Here is a 14742-nt window from a genome sequence, read left to right on the forward strand (position 1 = left end):
TTCACTTTTTCATGTTTATTTTTGATCTCTCATTTCTATAATCAATAGTACAAGTTTTGTTGATCCCATTGCAGTTTGAGTTTAGTGTTTATGGCAAGTTTTGAGAAAAATGCATTTTGTTGTATAAAGTAATGTCTTCTCACCATGGGTAATCAAAAAATCAATCAAGCGATTGCTTACATAAGAATTTTTTTTGTCTGTTTTTGTCTGTTTATTTCTTAAAGAATAAGGTCACATTCGGCAGGTTACATGTTGCCACCCATATTTAGGGTGGAATATGTAATATTTCCAGCTCTTGCCTCCTTTCCCCCTCGATTCCCTCCCCCTCCCTGTGACAGCAGGTGGGGGATTCTTTCCCCACACTCCTTGTCAGAATTAAAATAACACACACAGCCGTGCAGGGCTTTGCTCACACGGCTGCGTCATTCATTGAGTTCTGTAAATGAATGAGCTACATCTACCATCGTCGTCCATGGCCAATGGCTTGTAACTCTCAGTGAACTGAGGGCTTTAATGACCACCCTAGTAGTCTATTGGTTCTTCCTGCCATTCAGTAACTGCCCGTATCAGGAGTACGGGCAGGCAGTGTAAGAGTATGCAGGATGCTGGCATTGCACAAGTGATCTGCTGATCATAGGTGCAATGGTTTTACAGGCTGCAGAGTAAAAAAAAATAATAATAAATGCACATTTCTTTCATTCATTGACAGACACAGCTCTTCAAGATTCTTGAACCATTGAGTTATACTGCCCCCTACAGGAGTAGGACGCTAGGCAGAAAAAAACTTGAATACGCCTATGGGCAGTCCCAGGCGAAGTGGTGTACTCTCCTTCTCTGCTATAGGTAGGTCAGGAGTAAGGACCTAGTTCCTTGCTGGGATCTCTGGTCCTGCCAATTTTTTTCTCTTTAAATGGCTTTTTTTCCTCTCTGTTTTTTACTGTGCGATCTACAATCAACTGCCGGACTGGGCAACGGGCTCACTAATCTCGATCCAGTGGTCTCCCCAGTCTGGCCAGCGAGCACGCCCAGACCACAGCTCTGCACTAGGTCAGCTGGGACATAGCCCCACTGGACAAGGGCTGGCCTGCGAGTCTCAGCGTTCCTCCTGGCCAACAGCCCCCCATTTTGATGGAGAAGGAGGTTCTGTTTGGAGCAGTGCCCACTTGGTTCCTGGTATGCTTAGTAGCTGTCCCCCCTCGCCCCCTGGAGGGTTTTGGGGTGGATGCGGGCCCCTCCCTGGGATGGTCGGACCCTTGGGTTCCCCTCCTTCCCATTAGACCCCTCTGTATTCTGGTGGTCTCTGGGGGTCATCTGGGGTAGCGTGATTGTCCGAGATGTGGCTGGGTATGGTACTTTATTGGTGGTAGAAGCGGGGGGGATGGGGTAGTATGCCGCTCAGGGAGACTTCACCTGTGTGGGGGCCCTGTGCCTGGTTCCTTCCCTTAAGCTTGATGCCTGGGCTCCAGGGATCCCTCCTGGGTCTTGTAGAGCAGTGGTCCTCCACTCCGGTCCTCAGGGCCCACTAACAGGCCAGATTTTTATTACCTTGGGGAGATGCAGACTAGAGTACTGCAATCACTGAGCAGCAAATTATATCACCTGGGATGTATTTCAGTTATCTTGCAAACCTGGCCTGTTAGTGGGCCCTGAGGACCAGGGTTGAAGACCAAGGTTGTAGAGCCTCGCGTGGTGCCCATTTTGCTGTAGCCTGTTAAATTATTTGGCCGGCGGCCATGTTTGTGTAGTCCAGCGGCCATTTTTCGTTGGTCCAGCATACTACAGAGCGGCGACCATTACAGAGGAGCCTCTGGGCTGCTGTCGAGGCCCCTCCTTTTCCCCTGGTGCTGACTTCTGGGTCCCAGGGTCCTTCCTTTCCTTGGATGCCGCACGTAGAGCAAGTGCTATCATGGTGCAGCCGATGCCTTTCTGGAAGGGTGGTGAGCCTGGTGGGGTCCCTCCCTCTCTCTGCTGCAGGATTGTGGGGTGCTTTGTTACTGGCGACCTGGTGGTGCTACCAGCTTGGTGGGGGGGGGGGCCCTTGGCAGTGCTAGACACATTTTGTGGGGGTCCCTCTCTTTACCAATAGTCTTTGGCGCGTTTCCCCACCTAACCCCCTCCTGAGGCTGCGGGGCCCTCGGTGTCCCAACCATCCACAGATGCACTGATGGCAGTCCTGGAGTCCTTTGGGTGGAGGTGGCTTTTGGCGGCGGGTTAGCAAAAAGCGCCCCCTGCCTCATCTGTCTCATCAGATCCTGAATCTGATTCAGCCACCGCAGATGTGGCCCACCCTGCGGGATCTGCTGCCATGCACCCTGACTTATTTCATAGTGAGGATGATTCCTCCACACCTGTAGCTGCGCAAGAAAAAGGCGCTTGTGGATGCACTGATTGGGTCTGTGCGTGAAACTTTAAAAATGGAGCATGAAGCTGCAGCAGAGGTCGCTGTCCCCTTTGGAACTCACAAGCCGTCTCGAGCAGTGAAAGTGTTTCCTTATCCCTCCCGTTTTGACAGATTTGTTGCAAAAGAGTGGAAGCATACTAAACGTCCCTTTGTGGTTTCTAAACGCTTTGCGTTAGGTACCCCTTTGAGGGGTCCCTCCTTAAAAAGTGTACTGTTCCATTGGTGGTGGACCCCCATGTTGAATAAGGCAACTGCGATCCCGGTTGAGGAATCGCTGGCCTTTAAAGATCCGGCTACCCTGGATGACATCATTAAGTCTCACATAGAGTACTTTTCTTCTCACAGGCTGGTACAGGGAAGGAACCGCGTCGCAGACGTTGCCCATCCCTTGCGGCTCACAAGAAGGATTCAAAACCTTTCAAGTCCTCCTTGGGAGGTTCCAAGCCACCCTGATCTGGCAAGCCGAGAGTGGGATTCTCTGGACCCACGTACAAGGCTCCTTCAGCATGAAGGTGTGCCTGGGGTGGAGGGATGTCTTCACTGGTTTCCAGGCCCGTGGACCTCCTTGGTACAAAACAAATGGGTCCACAAAGTGATACGTCCGGCTACAAGATCGAGTTTTGTTCTTACCCTCCAGGAAGGTTCTTTCCTTCCAATATACAAGACCTGCTACTTCAGGGTGTGATTTGTCCTGGTTTCAAGGTTTTTTTTTTATTCAAACCTGTTCACGGTCCCAAAGAAAGAGGGCATGGTGCGTCCGATTCTGGACCTCAAGGCCCTGAACTTTTTTGTACTGGTACAGAAATTCAGAATGGAGTCCATTCGCACGGTGGTGGCATCCCTACATCAGGGGGGTTTTCTTCCTTCTATCGACATCAAGGATGCTTACTTCCACATTCCAACATGTGCCCGACACCAACACTTCCTCAGCTTTGCTGTAGGAGAGGGGCATTATCAGTTTGTGGCATTACCCTTTGGTCTTGCCTCCGCCCTTCGGGTCTTCACAAAAGCGTTGGCCCGGTTCTGGCTTTGCTACGTCAGTGAGGAATTGCAGTACTGGGCTACCTGGATGACCTCCTCATACAAGCAGAGTCCTCCACTGCTCTGGTGGATGATGTAGAGATCGCTATACAAACCTGGAGGGAGTTTGGTTGGCTTTTAAATTACCAGAAGTCTGCTCTGATTCCATCCAGAAAATTGGATTTGGAGATTCATCTCCTGCTGTCCAGCAGATGGTCATCCCTCCGGACTTGCATGCGGGTGCTGGACCTGATGGTATCTACCCTCGAGATGGTTCCATTTGCACAGTTCCATACAAGATCCCTGCAAAGGGAGATCTTGGTCAAATGGGACAAGTGTCCTAAGTCTCTGAACAATCCGATCTGGCTGAGCCATGAACCACAGGGTCTCTGGTCTGGTGGCTTTGCTCTACAGCTCTTTGATGGGGCAAATAATTTCTTCCCTTGTATTAGACAGTGGTCACCACTGATGCCAGTCTGTCCGGGTGGGGAGGTGTCCTGGGTCGAAGCTCGGCTCAGGGTGTTTGGACACTGGAAGACTCCAGACTACTGATAAATGTCCTGGAACTCCGGGCGATCAGACTGTGCCTGGATCACTGGACAGATCGACTCTGGGGGCTTCCAGTGCAGATTCAGTTGGACAATGTCATTGCCGTGACTTTTGTCAACCACTACGGCGGAACAAAGTTTGTTGGCAGCTCTGGAAGTAGCCAGCGTTCTCTGGTGAGCAGAAGGCTTCGTTCCGGCCCTCTCTGCCGTACACATTCCAGAAGTGGAAAACTGGCAGGCGGACTATCTGTCGGCAGGCGTTGGCCCAAGCAGAGTGGTCCCTTCTCCCGGACGTGTTTCATCAGATATGTCTCCGGTGGGGCACCCCTGAGGTGAATCTGTTGGCGTCCTGACTCAACGGAAAAGTTCAGAGGTTTGTGCTAGTCACGGGATCCTCTGGCGGATGCCACAGACGCTCTGGTGACCCCGTGGGGCCAGTATCGTCTGATCTACGCTTTCCCTTCTCTCAAGCTTCTGCTGAGGCTCTTGCACAGAATCGAGGCAGAAAGGATTCCAGTCATTCTAGTGGCCCCAGACTGGCCTCGCCGGTCTTGGTACACCGACTTGGTGCGGCTGGTCGCTAATGTCCCTTGAAGCCTGCCTCTCGGGGAGGATCTCTTGTCCCGAGGGCCAGTCTTCTATCCTGCTTTACAGTCGCTGGAATTGACGGCTTGGCTGTTGAAAGCCAGGTGCTGGAGGCTGGCCTGGGTTGGTGATTCTGACACGGCTGAAAGCTTGGAAAATCTACCATCGTACGTGGAAAGTACATTTGGTGGTGTAAGTGGATTGGTGTTCACCCTCGCTTTTTTTCTGTGGCTTGGGTCTTGACTTTCCTTCAACCACGGGGTGGGCAGAAATTGGCCTTGAGTACATTCAAGGGCCAGGTGTCTGCCTTGGCTGTCTTTTTTTCAATGACCCCTGGCCACGCGCTCCCTGGTGAGTACCTTTATTCAAGGGGTTCGACATCGGACTCCACTGGTGTGCTCTCCTCTACCTCCATGGGATCTGAACTTGGTGCTTTCAGTTCTTTAGAAGCCCCTCTTTGAAAATATTTGGGAGATTCCCCTGCTTACGCTGTCCCAGAAGGTGGCCTTTTTGGTGGCTATCACCTCTAAAGCAGTCTCTGATTTCCGTTTGAATGAAGGCATTGTGTTGCCTTCCTGTGCCCGAGGCCCAGGCATCCTAAGGTAGTTGTGTTGCATGCCCTGGATGTGGTTCGGGCCATTCAAGTGTATCTGGCAGTTAGTCTTTTTGTAGGTCGGACTCCCTGTTTGTGCTCATGGATGGGCCTAGAAAAAGGATGTCTGCTTCTTCTGCAATCGTTTCAGGATGGGTCAGACAGACGGGGACTCGGGCCTTTTCGAACAAGGGTCAGCTTCCTCCTTTTCCTGTCACGGGGCACTCTATTCTATAAAATGGATGTGCTGGCATCCGCGAAAGCTTCCTTTGGCCGCAAGGTTTTGCAGGCTGCTTTTTAGAGGGTCTGTTTTCTCTTTGGGGGTGTATTGTTCACGTGGGCTCCTGTTACCTGGTTGGCTATTGTTCAGCCTTGTGATTTTTTTTTTTTGTTGTCCCACCTCTTATGTTTGGCACTTCTTTGGGACACCCCAATGGTTCAAGAATCCTGAAGAGCTGTGTCTGTCAATGAACGAAGGAGAAAATGGTATTTTTAACTTGCCGTAAAATCCATTTCTCTGCGTTCATTGATGGATGCAGCACCCACCCCTCTGGTGTTGTAATAATTCCGACACTGCTTGTGACAAAACTGAGTACCTATAGCAGGGGGGGGGTCTACCACCTGGGACTGCCCATAGGGGTAGTCGAGTTCCTTTTTCTGCCTAGTGTCCTCCTCCTGTAGTATAACCCAATGGTTCAAGAATTCTGAAGAGCTCTGTCCGTCAATGAACACAGAGAAATGGATTTTACGGTAAGTCAAAAATCCCATTATTTTTTTTTACCTGCAAAAAGTTGTGCATTTATTATTTTTTGTAAAAGGTGTACTTAGCCTTTTAAGTATTCAAATAAATGACCTGCATAGGCTGTAGTAATTTGTCACAAATCTTCAGTTTGTTCATAAATGTCACTAGTTTCTTGATAAGTTATTGTGGAACACAGGATATTTAACAACAATAATGTAATGCAAATAGCTAGCTCTTAAATGTGGTGGCTGCATTCATCATGCCAGAAAATCCAGTGTGCTTATACCTTCCCTAAACAATGTTATCTGCGCTCTCCTGTTTTTTCTTTTGTAAACTTCAGAACACCTCCCCCCATGTTATGAGGTTGTGGAGATGAAGGTTTCCAAACTACTGCTCTTCCATAGACACAGTACAGTGAGAGTTGACGGAAGTGTTACTGGAAGGTGAAAATTAAAAAAAAATATGCGACCACATCTAAGGACTGTATAGTTCAATGTATCACTTTTTGTTCTTGGTTTTATATGCAATTTGTTCAGTCATCCTTACCAGCTATCATACTGGTTATGGAGTTCAAACAGAACAAAGCATGTCCGAACAGAACCAAGTCAGTTTTTCGGCTGACTTTGCAGTGGGGGGGCAGTTGAGTCAACTACAGTAGTGCCCAAACACTACTTATCTTTCTCTACTTTTATGATCTTGAACATCCCTAATAACTTATGGAAAATTCTTCACTGGTTATATTTTCTGCCCAGTGATTACACTAAAGATTGCATAAAAATACCTTTTTTTTTTTTTTTTTTTGTCAAGCACCACCCAGGGACCACTCTGCATACATAGCATCCTTATCTAAATACGTTTTACATATAATGGGCATTCTAATATTCTATATCAGACATGCTGAAGAATAGTATTTTATTGCACTTTTCTTTAAAAAAAAAAAAATATTCACAGTACATTTATTCCCACCAATACATTTATTTCCACCAAAATGTTTATGCTGCTTACCAGAAGTGATAGGACAACAAATACAATGTATAATAAAATTTTTCAAAAATCAGAGGGCTTCTATTTTTAGATCTTGTAATACACAAGCAATTTGTTTTCTTTTGACAGATCCTGGGAAGTTTAACTTTGCGCCACGATTGTTTAGTCTCAGTAGCTCTTCTGGAGAATTCACAGCGTCGGAATATATGTATCCATCCAGACTGACGAGCGTTGTAAACTCAATGCCGTTCCTACAAGAGGACCTATACACAGCGTCACAGCCAGGTAAGGAGTCCTAATCTAACTTAGATTTTATATAACAATGGCAATTCACAAATTTGCTTTTTTACAGCTAAAATGTTTGCTGTTTTTGTGCAATCAAAACATAGACTCAAGGTACAAATACGGACTATGTTACTCGCATGTCATCTGGTACATTAAAGGAGAAGTATGACCAAAGCTTTTTTTGCCCATACATCTCCAATGGATCACAGGAGTGCAGTTTGCTCTGCACTCCTGTGACCCATTTCAGCAAACGGCAAGCTAAAGCCCACTGTCTGTTGATGTCACTCAGCCGCTCCAGGCTAGGAAAAGATCCCTACCATATGGTCTGGACCAGCACCTGGCTCAGCCTCAGTGATCTGCTCCACAGCCCAGCACTCCAGTGAGCACTGGAGGGGAGAGCAGAGAGCTGCTGACTGACGGTCACTGCTATCTTTTTAGAGTGAGGGGGAGAACTGAGCAAACAGCAGTGTTTGATTGCTCAGTTCTCACTGCAGAGGTTGTGGGGGGACATATGCAGGATCAGATAAATGCTGCATCTACCTAGATGAGTATAATTGCTTTTTAGCAATCCCGAACATCTCTTTTAAGTTGACTTTTCCACTTAGATTTCAGGTTTAAAAACTGAAAATTCTGTTTGGATTTTCACTTTTTAGAGATCCAGTTCCATACCATCATCATTTTGTTTGGCTTGGGGTATGGCTAACACCCCATGCCCCTGTTAACCCTGTTTTTCTTAACAAATGGTGCAGTAACTTTCCAGTTTAGCCTCAGTTTGGCTGGATGGAAAACCACATCCACCTTATAAAGTTGTGTATAGGAGTGGCTCAAACAATCCAGCAATCCTCAGGACACCACAGAAATACACACAAGATTTCCCAGCACCCTTACCAGCTTGCTGGCAAAAATAACAAAAACGGCACAGTCTTAAAAATTTACATCAAACAGGTTTTAGTTACATGCATTTGCAAATGTATGTGGAAGCCACAATGCCTTGCCAAGACTTCTATGTAAAGTGCTGTACCAGATCTATTTGAGAGTCTCCATATTGGAGCATATGTAGCAGTGAAACTTCAGGCAGGTATGCCTGGAGGGGGAGCCCATGCCTCAAAGGGACACAGTAGACTCCCAGCAAGAGCACAATGGCAGCTAAAGGCATCCAGTGTGTTTCCTCATCAAATCCAGCGAGCAAGCTACATAAAATGACAACCACCCCAGTTTTCAGGGTTGGTTGCTTCAGGACATCCAGTGCTGCAGAGCCCAGCATAATTGAAGTTTCGAAGGCCTGCTCATAAGTGGAGGAACATTAACAATTGGGACAGGTTTCATGTCCTGCCCAGTCTGTCGTTCTGCCCAGACTCCTCCAACCATTAAGCTCAAGGGTCACCCCCAGACACAAGATTGTCTGGCTTGAATTTTTCAACTGTCATCTCAAGCTTCTAGGTACCCACAGTGTGGCAAAAAGTCTATTACTTGTAAGTATTTTGTAAATACAATTTTAGAGATAATAATTTTCTTTGAATTGTTATACTCATTACATATCTACACTGCTCTAATACTTGGGCCAAACCAGCAGTATTCAATTTTGTGACCAACTTTGCCAAAATCCTGTTAAATCAGTTAACTTTAACATGTGCTATCATTTTCTCCTTTTATCTTGCAGCTCTGTTCCTCGTTGACAATCATCACGAGGTTTATCTCTGGCAAGGCTGGTGGCCTGTGGAAAATATAATCACGGGGTCTGCTCGAATACGATGGGACTCGGATAGGAAGAGTGCAATGGAGACTGTGCTGCAGTATTGTAAAGGTCAGAATTTGGTTTTTGCACTTGTTAAGATATCAAACCGATATGCCAAACATGTTCGAAACCAGAACAATCTTAATCTTGCATCAACCAAATCCACATGGACACTGTGACATAATCAGGGCTTCATTTTAGCAAGTACCCTTTGTCAGGTGGCGCTGTTTGAAGAGTGAAATCCACAATGTCGGTTCTTCGGTGGATGTTTTCTGGTTAAAGCCAAAATGTCCCCTAAAGTTGTTTTTAAGTTTAAGTACTTAGATTCTACCCCTGCATTATATATACGAACCTATACTTACTAGAGGGTGACTGCCCATTGCCGCTAATCTTCTAAAGGGATGAAAAAGGCCTTGGAGTTATCAGTGTTAATATAGTACTTGCTTTTATTCTGTACTTTCAGATAAATTCTGTTTGGGTTCTGATTTGCCATTGTTTTGTTTCTAGGAAAAAATAGTAAAAAGCCTCCAAAATCCTACCTAATTCATGCTGGGCTGGAACCACTGACGTTTACAAACATGTTCCCATCCTGGGAGCACCGAGAAGACATCGCCCAGATCACAGAACAGGTGATCAGACTAAGCAGCTAATCTTTGCACATACGTATCACACGTGCACACTGTATACAGTTATCCTCCACCGCCTTGTATTCACGCCTGTAAAGTCATCCTGCCACTTCCTGCCTAGCCGATTGTCAAATAACAGCTGGGGTGGACATCAATTGATGTCCTCCCGAAACAAGCCTCCCACGCAGTGCGATCTGTCACCAGCTGTGTGCACCAGACACCGCAAATTACTGCTCAGTGTACTGGCCCGCTGCCGGTACCGTATTGATCTGTACCATGCGATTAGCTAATCACAATACACATTGAATCAATTTCATTCAGTAAAAATGGTTGCTTATACCAGTAAAATTCACTGGTATAAGAAATCATTTAAAGTTTTATTTTATTTACATATTATGACATAACATAAGACTACTCTGGAAAAGTGATCAGAATTTTTATGGTAAAATGGTGAAAAAAAATGTAAAAGTCATTTTTTTTTTTTTTTTTACATACGGTCACCAGTCAGTGTCCCTAATCACCACCACACCAGTGATATAATGATGCTGCACTGGTGACAGTATGTTAAAAAAAAAAAAAAATTGTTTTTTTTGTTTTAATTTCTTTGTGTAAAAAATTGAGACAAATAATTAAAACGTAAAAAAGCTTGCCATGTCTCTTGCTAAATACTTTAACAAGCGAAAGAGGTTGCCCTTGGGACTTTGAGTGAGGTGAACACAATGGTCACGTATGGTGGCACATAAAATTACAGATTTATTGGGAGTATGAAAGAACATCATTCTAAGTTGCATATACATGTTCAAATACATCAAATACAGACACAGTGCAATAAATTGTAAACATGCTGGTAGAGTAGCAGCAATAATGTTACATAATGAATTGGAGCATCTTTGGAACTCAACGTGTTTCGTGGGTCGCATTTGCCCACTCATCAGGAGTAGATGCGCATGAGCATGTCTGAAAAATATACATGATGTTGATTTAGAAATATGCAAAGTAGTAGCCAATGAGGTATGGAAACTCTCAAAAAACCCAAGTGGGGAGAAACCATACTTACATAGCAGCTAGGCCACAATGCCTAAACGGCGCTGCCATGAGGTGGCAGCAGGATAGTCTGGTTCCGGAGCTGAAGGTGCGGGTCCGTGCAGTACCCCTCTGGAGAACAATTGAAGGATGGAAGTGGTGCATGTATATGTGGAAATCTCACATGGTTACCAGGTCTCTGACTAAAAAAATATATGCATATATATCAGTAAAAGTACGCAGCTATATCAAAAATGTATTATAGCTGACCATGCTTAAATACTTTGGACTGTCATGGCATTTTTGGGCCTCAAATGAGATGTGTCAGTACATAGTTTGTGAGGTTGAAAAAATACATCAGTCCATCCAGTCAGGAATGATCAATTTTTAGATATATATGCCATAGCTTGTGGACTCTATAATGTTCCTACAGACTAAAACACTGATTTGGGTAATGTAGAAAAATACAGTTTGGCGTAACTTTATAAAGAGAGATTAATTGCAAAAAATTATAACTGAAATGAAGAAAACCAAAATGTTTTTTTGTTTTTTTTAAATTCTTGGGCTTTTTTTAGTTGATTTAGCAAAGAATAAAAAAACCCTTTGGTGGTTAAATATCACCAAAAGAAAGCTTTATTTGTCTGAAAAAAAGATACAAATTTCATATGGGTACAGTGTTGCATGACCCCTGCTATTGTCAATCAGAGTGTGACAGCGCTGAAAGCTGAAAATTGGCCTGTGCAGGAAGGCGGCGAAAGTGCCCTGAGAACTAATCTAGTAGAACTATGGGCAAAATGACCTGTTGATTCTGCGAGTAGATCCATTATATTTCCTCTCCTTGTAATTGTTGGGAGACAGCGCTGCTTGTCATTGCACAGCAATGTCACCAGCCTATGGACAGAGGGTAGTCCTAGATGGACATGAGCTTTAATTTGTAGGCCATTTACTTAACTCCAACTAATGCTTTTAAAGCAGTTACATCAACAGTTTTTTTTTTTCTCCTGGTTTAAACCACACAAATAATTACGAACCATTGTTTTAGCGCCTCCTGTCTGTATAATAGTTTGTTCCTATTGTTGTTTTTGCAGGACAACTTAGCCTGCATATGTAGATGGAGAAAAATATAAAAAGGCCTATAAAATAAAAATTCATATACCAAATACTGTCATTACAGGTATTAACACTTTTATCAGAATACAATTAAAAAAAAAATTGGTTGATCAGACTTTTTGTCCTTTTGACAGGATGCTGACGTGTCCAATCAGATAATCCTGGTGGAGGATGTATTAGCCAAACTGTGCAAAGAGATTTACCCTCTGGAAGAACTCCTGGCTCGACCACTGCCCGAAGGAGTGGACCCCTTAAATCTTGAAATGTATCTGTCCGATAAAGATTTTGAGGTAAGACACCATGTGAAATAATTCTAAATGTTCCCCTAATGAACAATAAAGCTAAATAAGTAGTTTTGAAAATAAAAGTAAAAAGATATTGTGCTGAAGCAGAGGGGGTGCTATTTTCTTTATAGTAGATGCTGGCAGCTCTTTATTTTGAAAAAAAAAAAAGTAAAAATGTTTCCCAAAACCTTTTAATATCTGTCACCACCATCAAACCCCTACAATTCTTCACCAGTAAAAACATATATTTATCTTTCAATCATCGACGGACACAGCGCTCCATAAATCGTAACTAGTGGGTTACTCCAGGAGTAGGACTAGGCAGAACAAAAACACCTGGTTACGCCCATGGGCCATCCTCAGCTGATAGATAACCCCCTTTCTGCTCTAGGTCAGTTTTTATCTGTCTAGTCAGGATTAAGGACCTAGGCTCCCAACTGGGAACTCTGGTCCTAGCAATTTTCTACTTCCTTACATCTTTTTTGTTTTCTCTTGGGAAATCTACAATCAACTACCGGGCTGGGCGACGGGTTGGATAATCTAGATCCAGAGGTCCCCACGGCCCACAAGCGCATGCAAATGGCAGCTACGTGCTAGGTCGCCCGTGACATTACCTCACGGACAGAGGCTTGCCCACAAGTTAAACGTCTCGTTCCCTTAAGCTGGATACACACTATCCAACTTTTGTGGTTAGATTTCTTTCAGATTTACCTTTTCTATGTAGTGCAAGGGCCTGCCAGATTGCATACAAATTGAAAGTGTTTAGGTTTGACCTCATTATATGGTTTTGGTAAGTCTAAAGGAAAAAGTCTTCAGAAAATCTTATAGTGTGTATGGCCCATTAGTCTGGCTGGTCTTAACGGAGTGGGCAAAGCTTTTGCGTCAGGATCTGGAAGGGGAACTACTTCCCCCTACCCCTATTGTAGTTCTAGAATCTAGGAGGATGGAGCTTCCCTTGCAGCCCCGTCAATGCTTACCTGAGCCTGATCACGATCCAGGGATGTGCACATGAGCGGCTGCTTTCCCGGGTCTCTGCCTCCTCATTGGCTGAGCAGTGGGAGCCATTGTTTCCTGCAGCTGTCAATCACAGCCAGTGAGGAGGGAGCAGGAGGTCAACCCCTGTTCTGTGTGTCTTATTGGGCTCAGGAGCAAACTTGCATGAGTGTCCCCATAGCAAGCGGCTTGCTATGGGGGCACTCGGGGAAGCGCAGTCATCAGGAGTTCCAGCGGGGGACCCGAGCAGACGAGGATCGGGGTTGCTCTGTGAAAAACCATTACGCAGAGCAGGTAAGTATAACCTGTTTGTTTAAAAAAGAAAATAATCTACCTTTATTATCACTTTAAGACTGAGCTGCCACTAATCCAACTTTTTTCTTTTTATTTGCAGATCGCATTAGAGATGACCAGGGAGGAGTACAGCATTTTGCCATCATGGAAACAAGTCAACGTAAAAAAAGCCAAAGGACTTTTTTGAATGGAATATCCTCTCTAGACTTTGACTCCTCTGGCTTACTGGACGGTGTGCAATCCTGCTGACCTTCCAGCTGCCTCACCACTAAAGAAACACTGCTGCATTTTGCACCTGTTGTGTCATGACATCTCTATGTGTTTCGTGTACTGTGTATCCGCCTATAGCCTGTGTGGCTCGGACTGTAAACAAAGGGCTTTACCCACCTCACGTGTGAAGTCTGCGCGTCACGCTGCCTGTTGACCTGTGTCCGTCGTACATGTATTAAGAACCTTTCAAAACTCTTAGCAATTTCTCAGAGGAATTTCACAAACCTCTATCGTGCACTTATGCGGAATGCAGATATTCCCTCGCTGCAGACATATCGTTTTCCGATATTTTGTAAATGTCTTTGTCCAGTCCCATACATTGTATTTATGTAAACACTGTATTTAACTATGCAATATTTCACTATGTAAGATTTGTGGATTATACCATAAACTGTTAAGCATTAATGCCAATCATGTGCAAACAGCTGACACCTGAAAAATATGCATATGCGTGTGATTTTTTTTTTTTTTTTTTTTTTTTACTTTTTGCATTATGTCCCATGGCCAGCATGGGATTTTCAAACCATGTTTGCATATTCTGCACTCCACTATGCCCTCTAGTGGTATACGAGTGAAAAGACCGAGATGGCCAACCCCATAACAAGGATTATGCCTCATTGTGTGCAAATATTACATATTACTTTGTTCCAGAACATCAGGTGACCTGCAGAGGCTCTCCCGAGCAAAAAGCACGCTAGAGTTACTTCACGGTTTGTTTCTTTGTGCTTACATGTTGAACTGAAAGGGTTCTTATAACAGTGTATAGTGCCTTGTTTTTGTGTACAGTTTATATACAGGAAAAATAGTCTGCATTTTGGAAGCAGTTATTAAAGCATCAATATTTGTACTTAATAGAAGACATCTCAAGTTTCTAATACCTGATGTAAACTTTAAACATGTATTTTGTGATATAAGAACATGAATTAAAAAAATGCTTCAGAATCTTCTTGGTGTAGATTTTTACAGCAGCACTGATATTACAGAAACCCTTTTTACCTTGATTACTACACATTTAATACTTCTGCCAATTTTAAGATTCTTCACTCTGCAGTCTTCTGGCCTCAGCTATTTCCTCAGTTTGCTGGTTGTCATGAGTGATCTGTTAATAATTTTTCATTGATTAGTTTCAGAATTTGCTAATTTTCAAAAAGATTTGAATTTGGATCAGTCAAAATATGATCGACCAATTCTAATTCTTTGTGAAGAATAGCTGGTTAAGCAGCAAGCCGGGAGACTTCTGCACTGACCCC

General features: G+C 44.3%; 1 protein-coding gene across 2 annotated transcripts in view; it reads left to right on the forward strand.

Annotated features, from left to right (window-relative positions):
- SVIL (supervillin) overlaps positions 1 to 14181 on the forward strand; it is a 314402-nt gene extending 300221 nt beyond the window's left edge. For both annotated transcript variants that reach the window (XM_082259451.1, XM_082259450.1), the window contains 5 exons: positions 7002 to 7157; positions 8818 to 8961; positions 9400 to 9521; positions 11786 to 11941; positions 13323 to 14181. In XM_082259451.1, coding sequence (XP_082115577.1) covers positions 7002 to 7157; positions 8818 to 8961; positions 9400 to 9521; positions 11786 to 11941; positions 13323 to 13409 — 665 coding nt within the window. In that variant the 3' untranslated portion in view covers positions 13410 to 14181. The remainder of the gene's footprint in view (positions 1 to 7001; positions 7158 to 8817; positions 8962 to 9399; positions 9522 to 11785; positions 11942 to 13322) is intronic.
- The last annotated feature ends 561 nt before the right edge of the window (positions 14182 to 14742 follow it).

The sequence above is a fragment of the Pelophylax lessonae genome, assembly GCF_965119305.1.
Source record: "Pelophylax lessonae genome assembly, chromosome: 5".
Taxonomy (NCBI): Eukaryota; Metazoa; Chordata; class Amphibia; order Anura; family Ranidae; genus Pelophylax; species Pelophylax lessonae.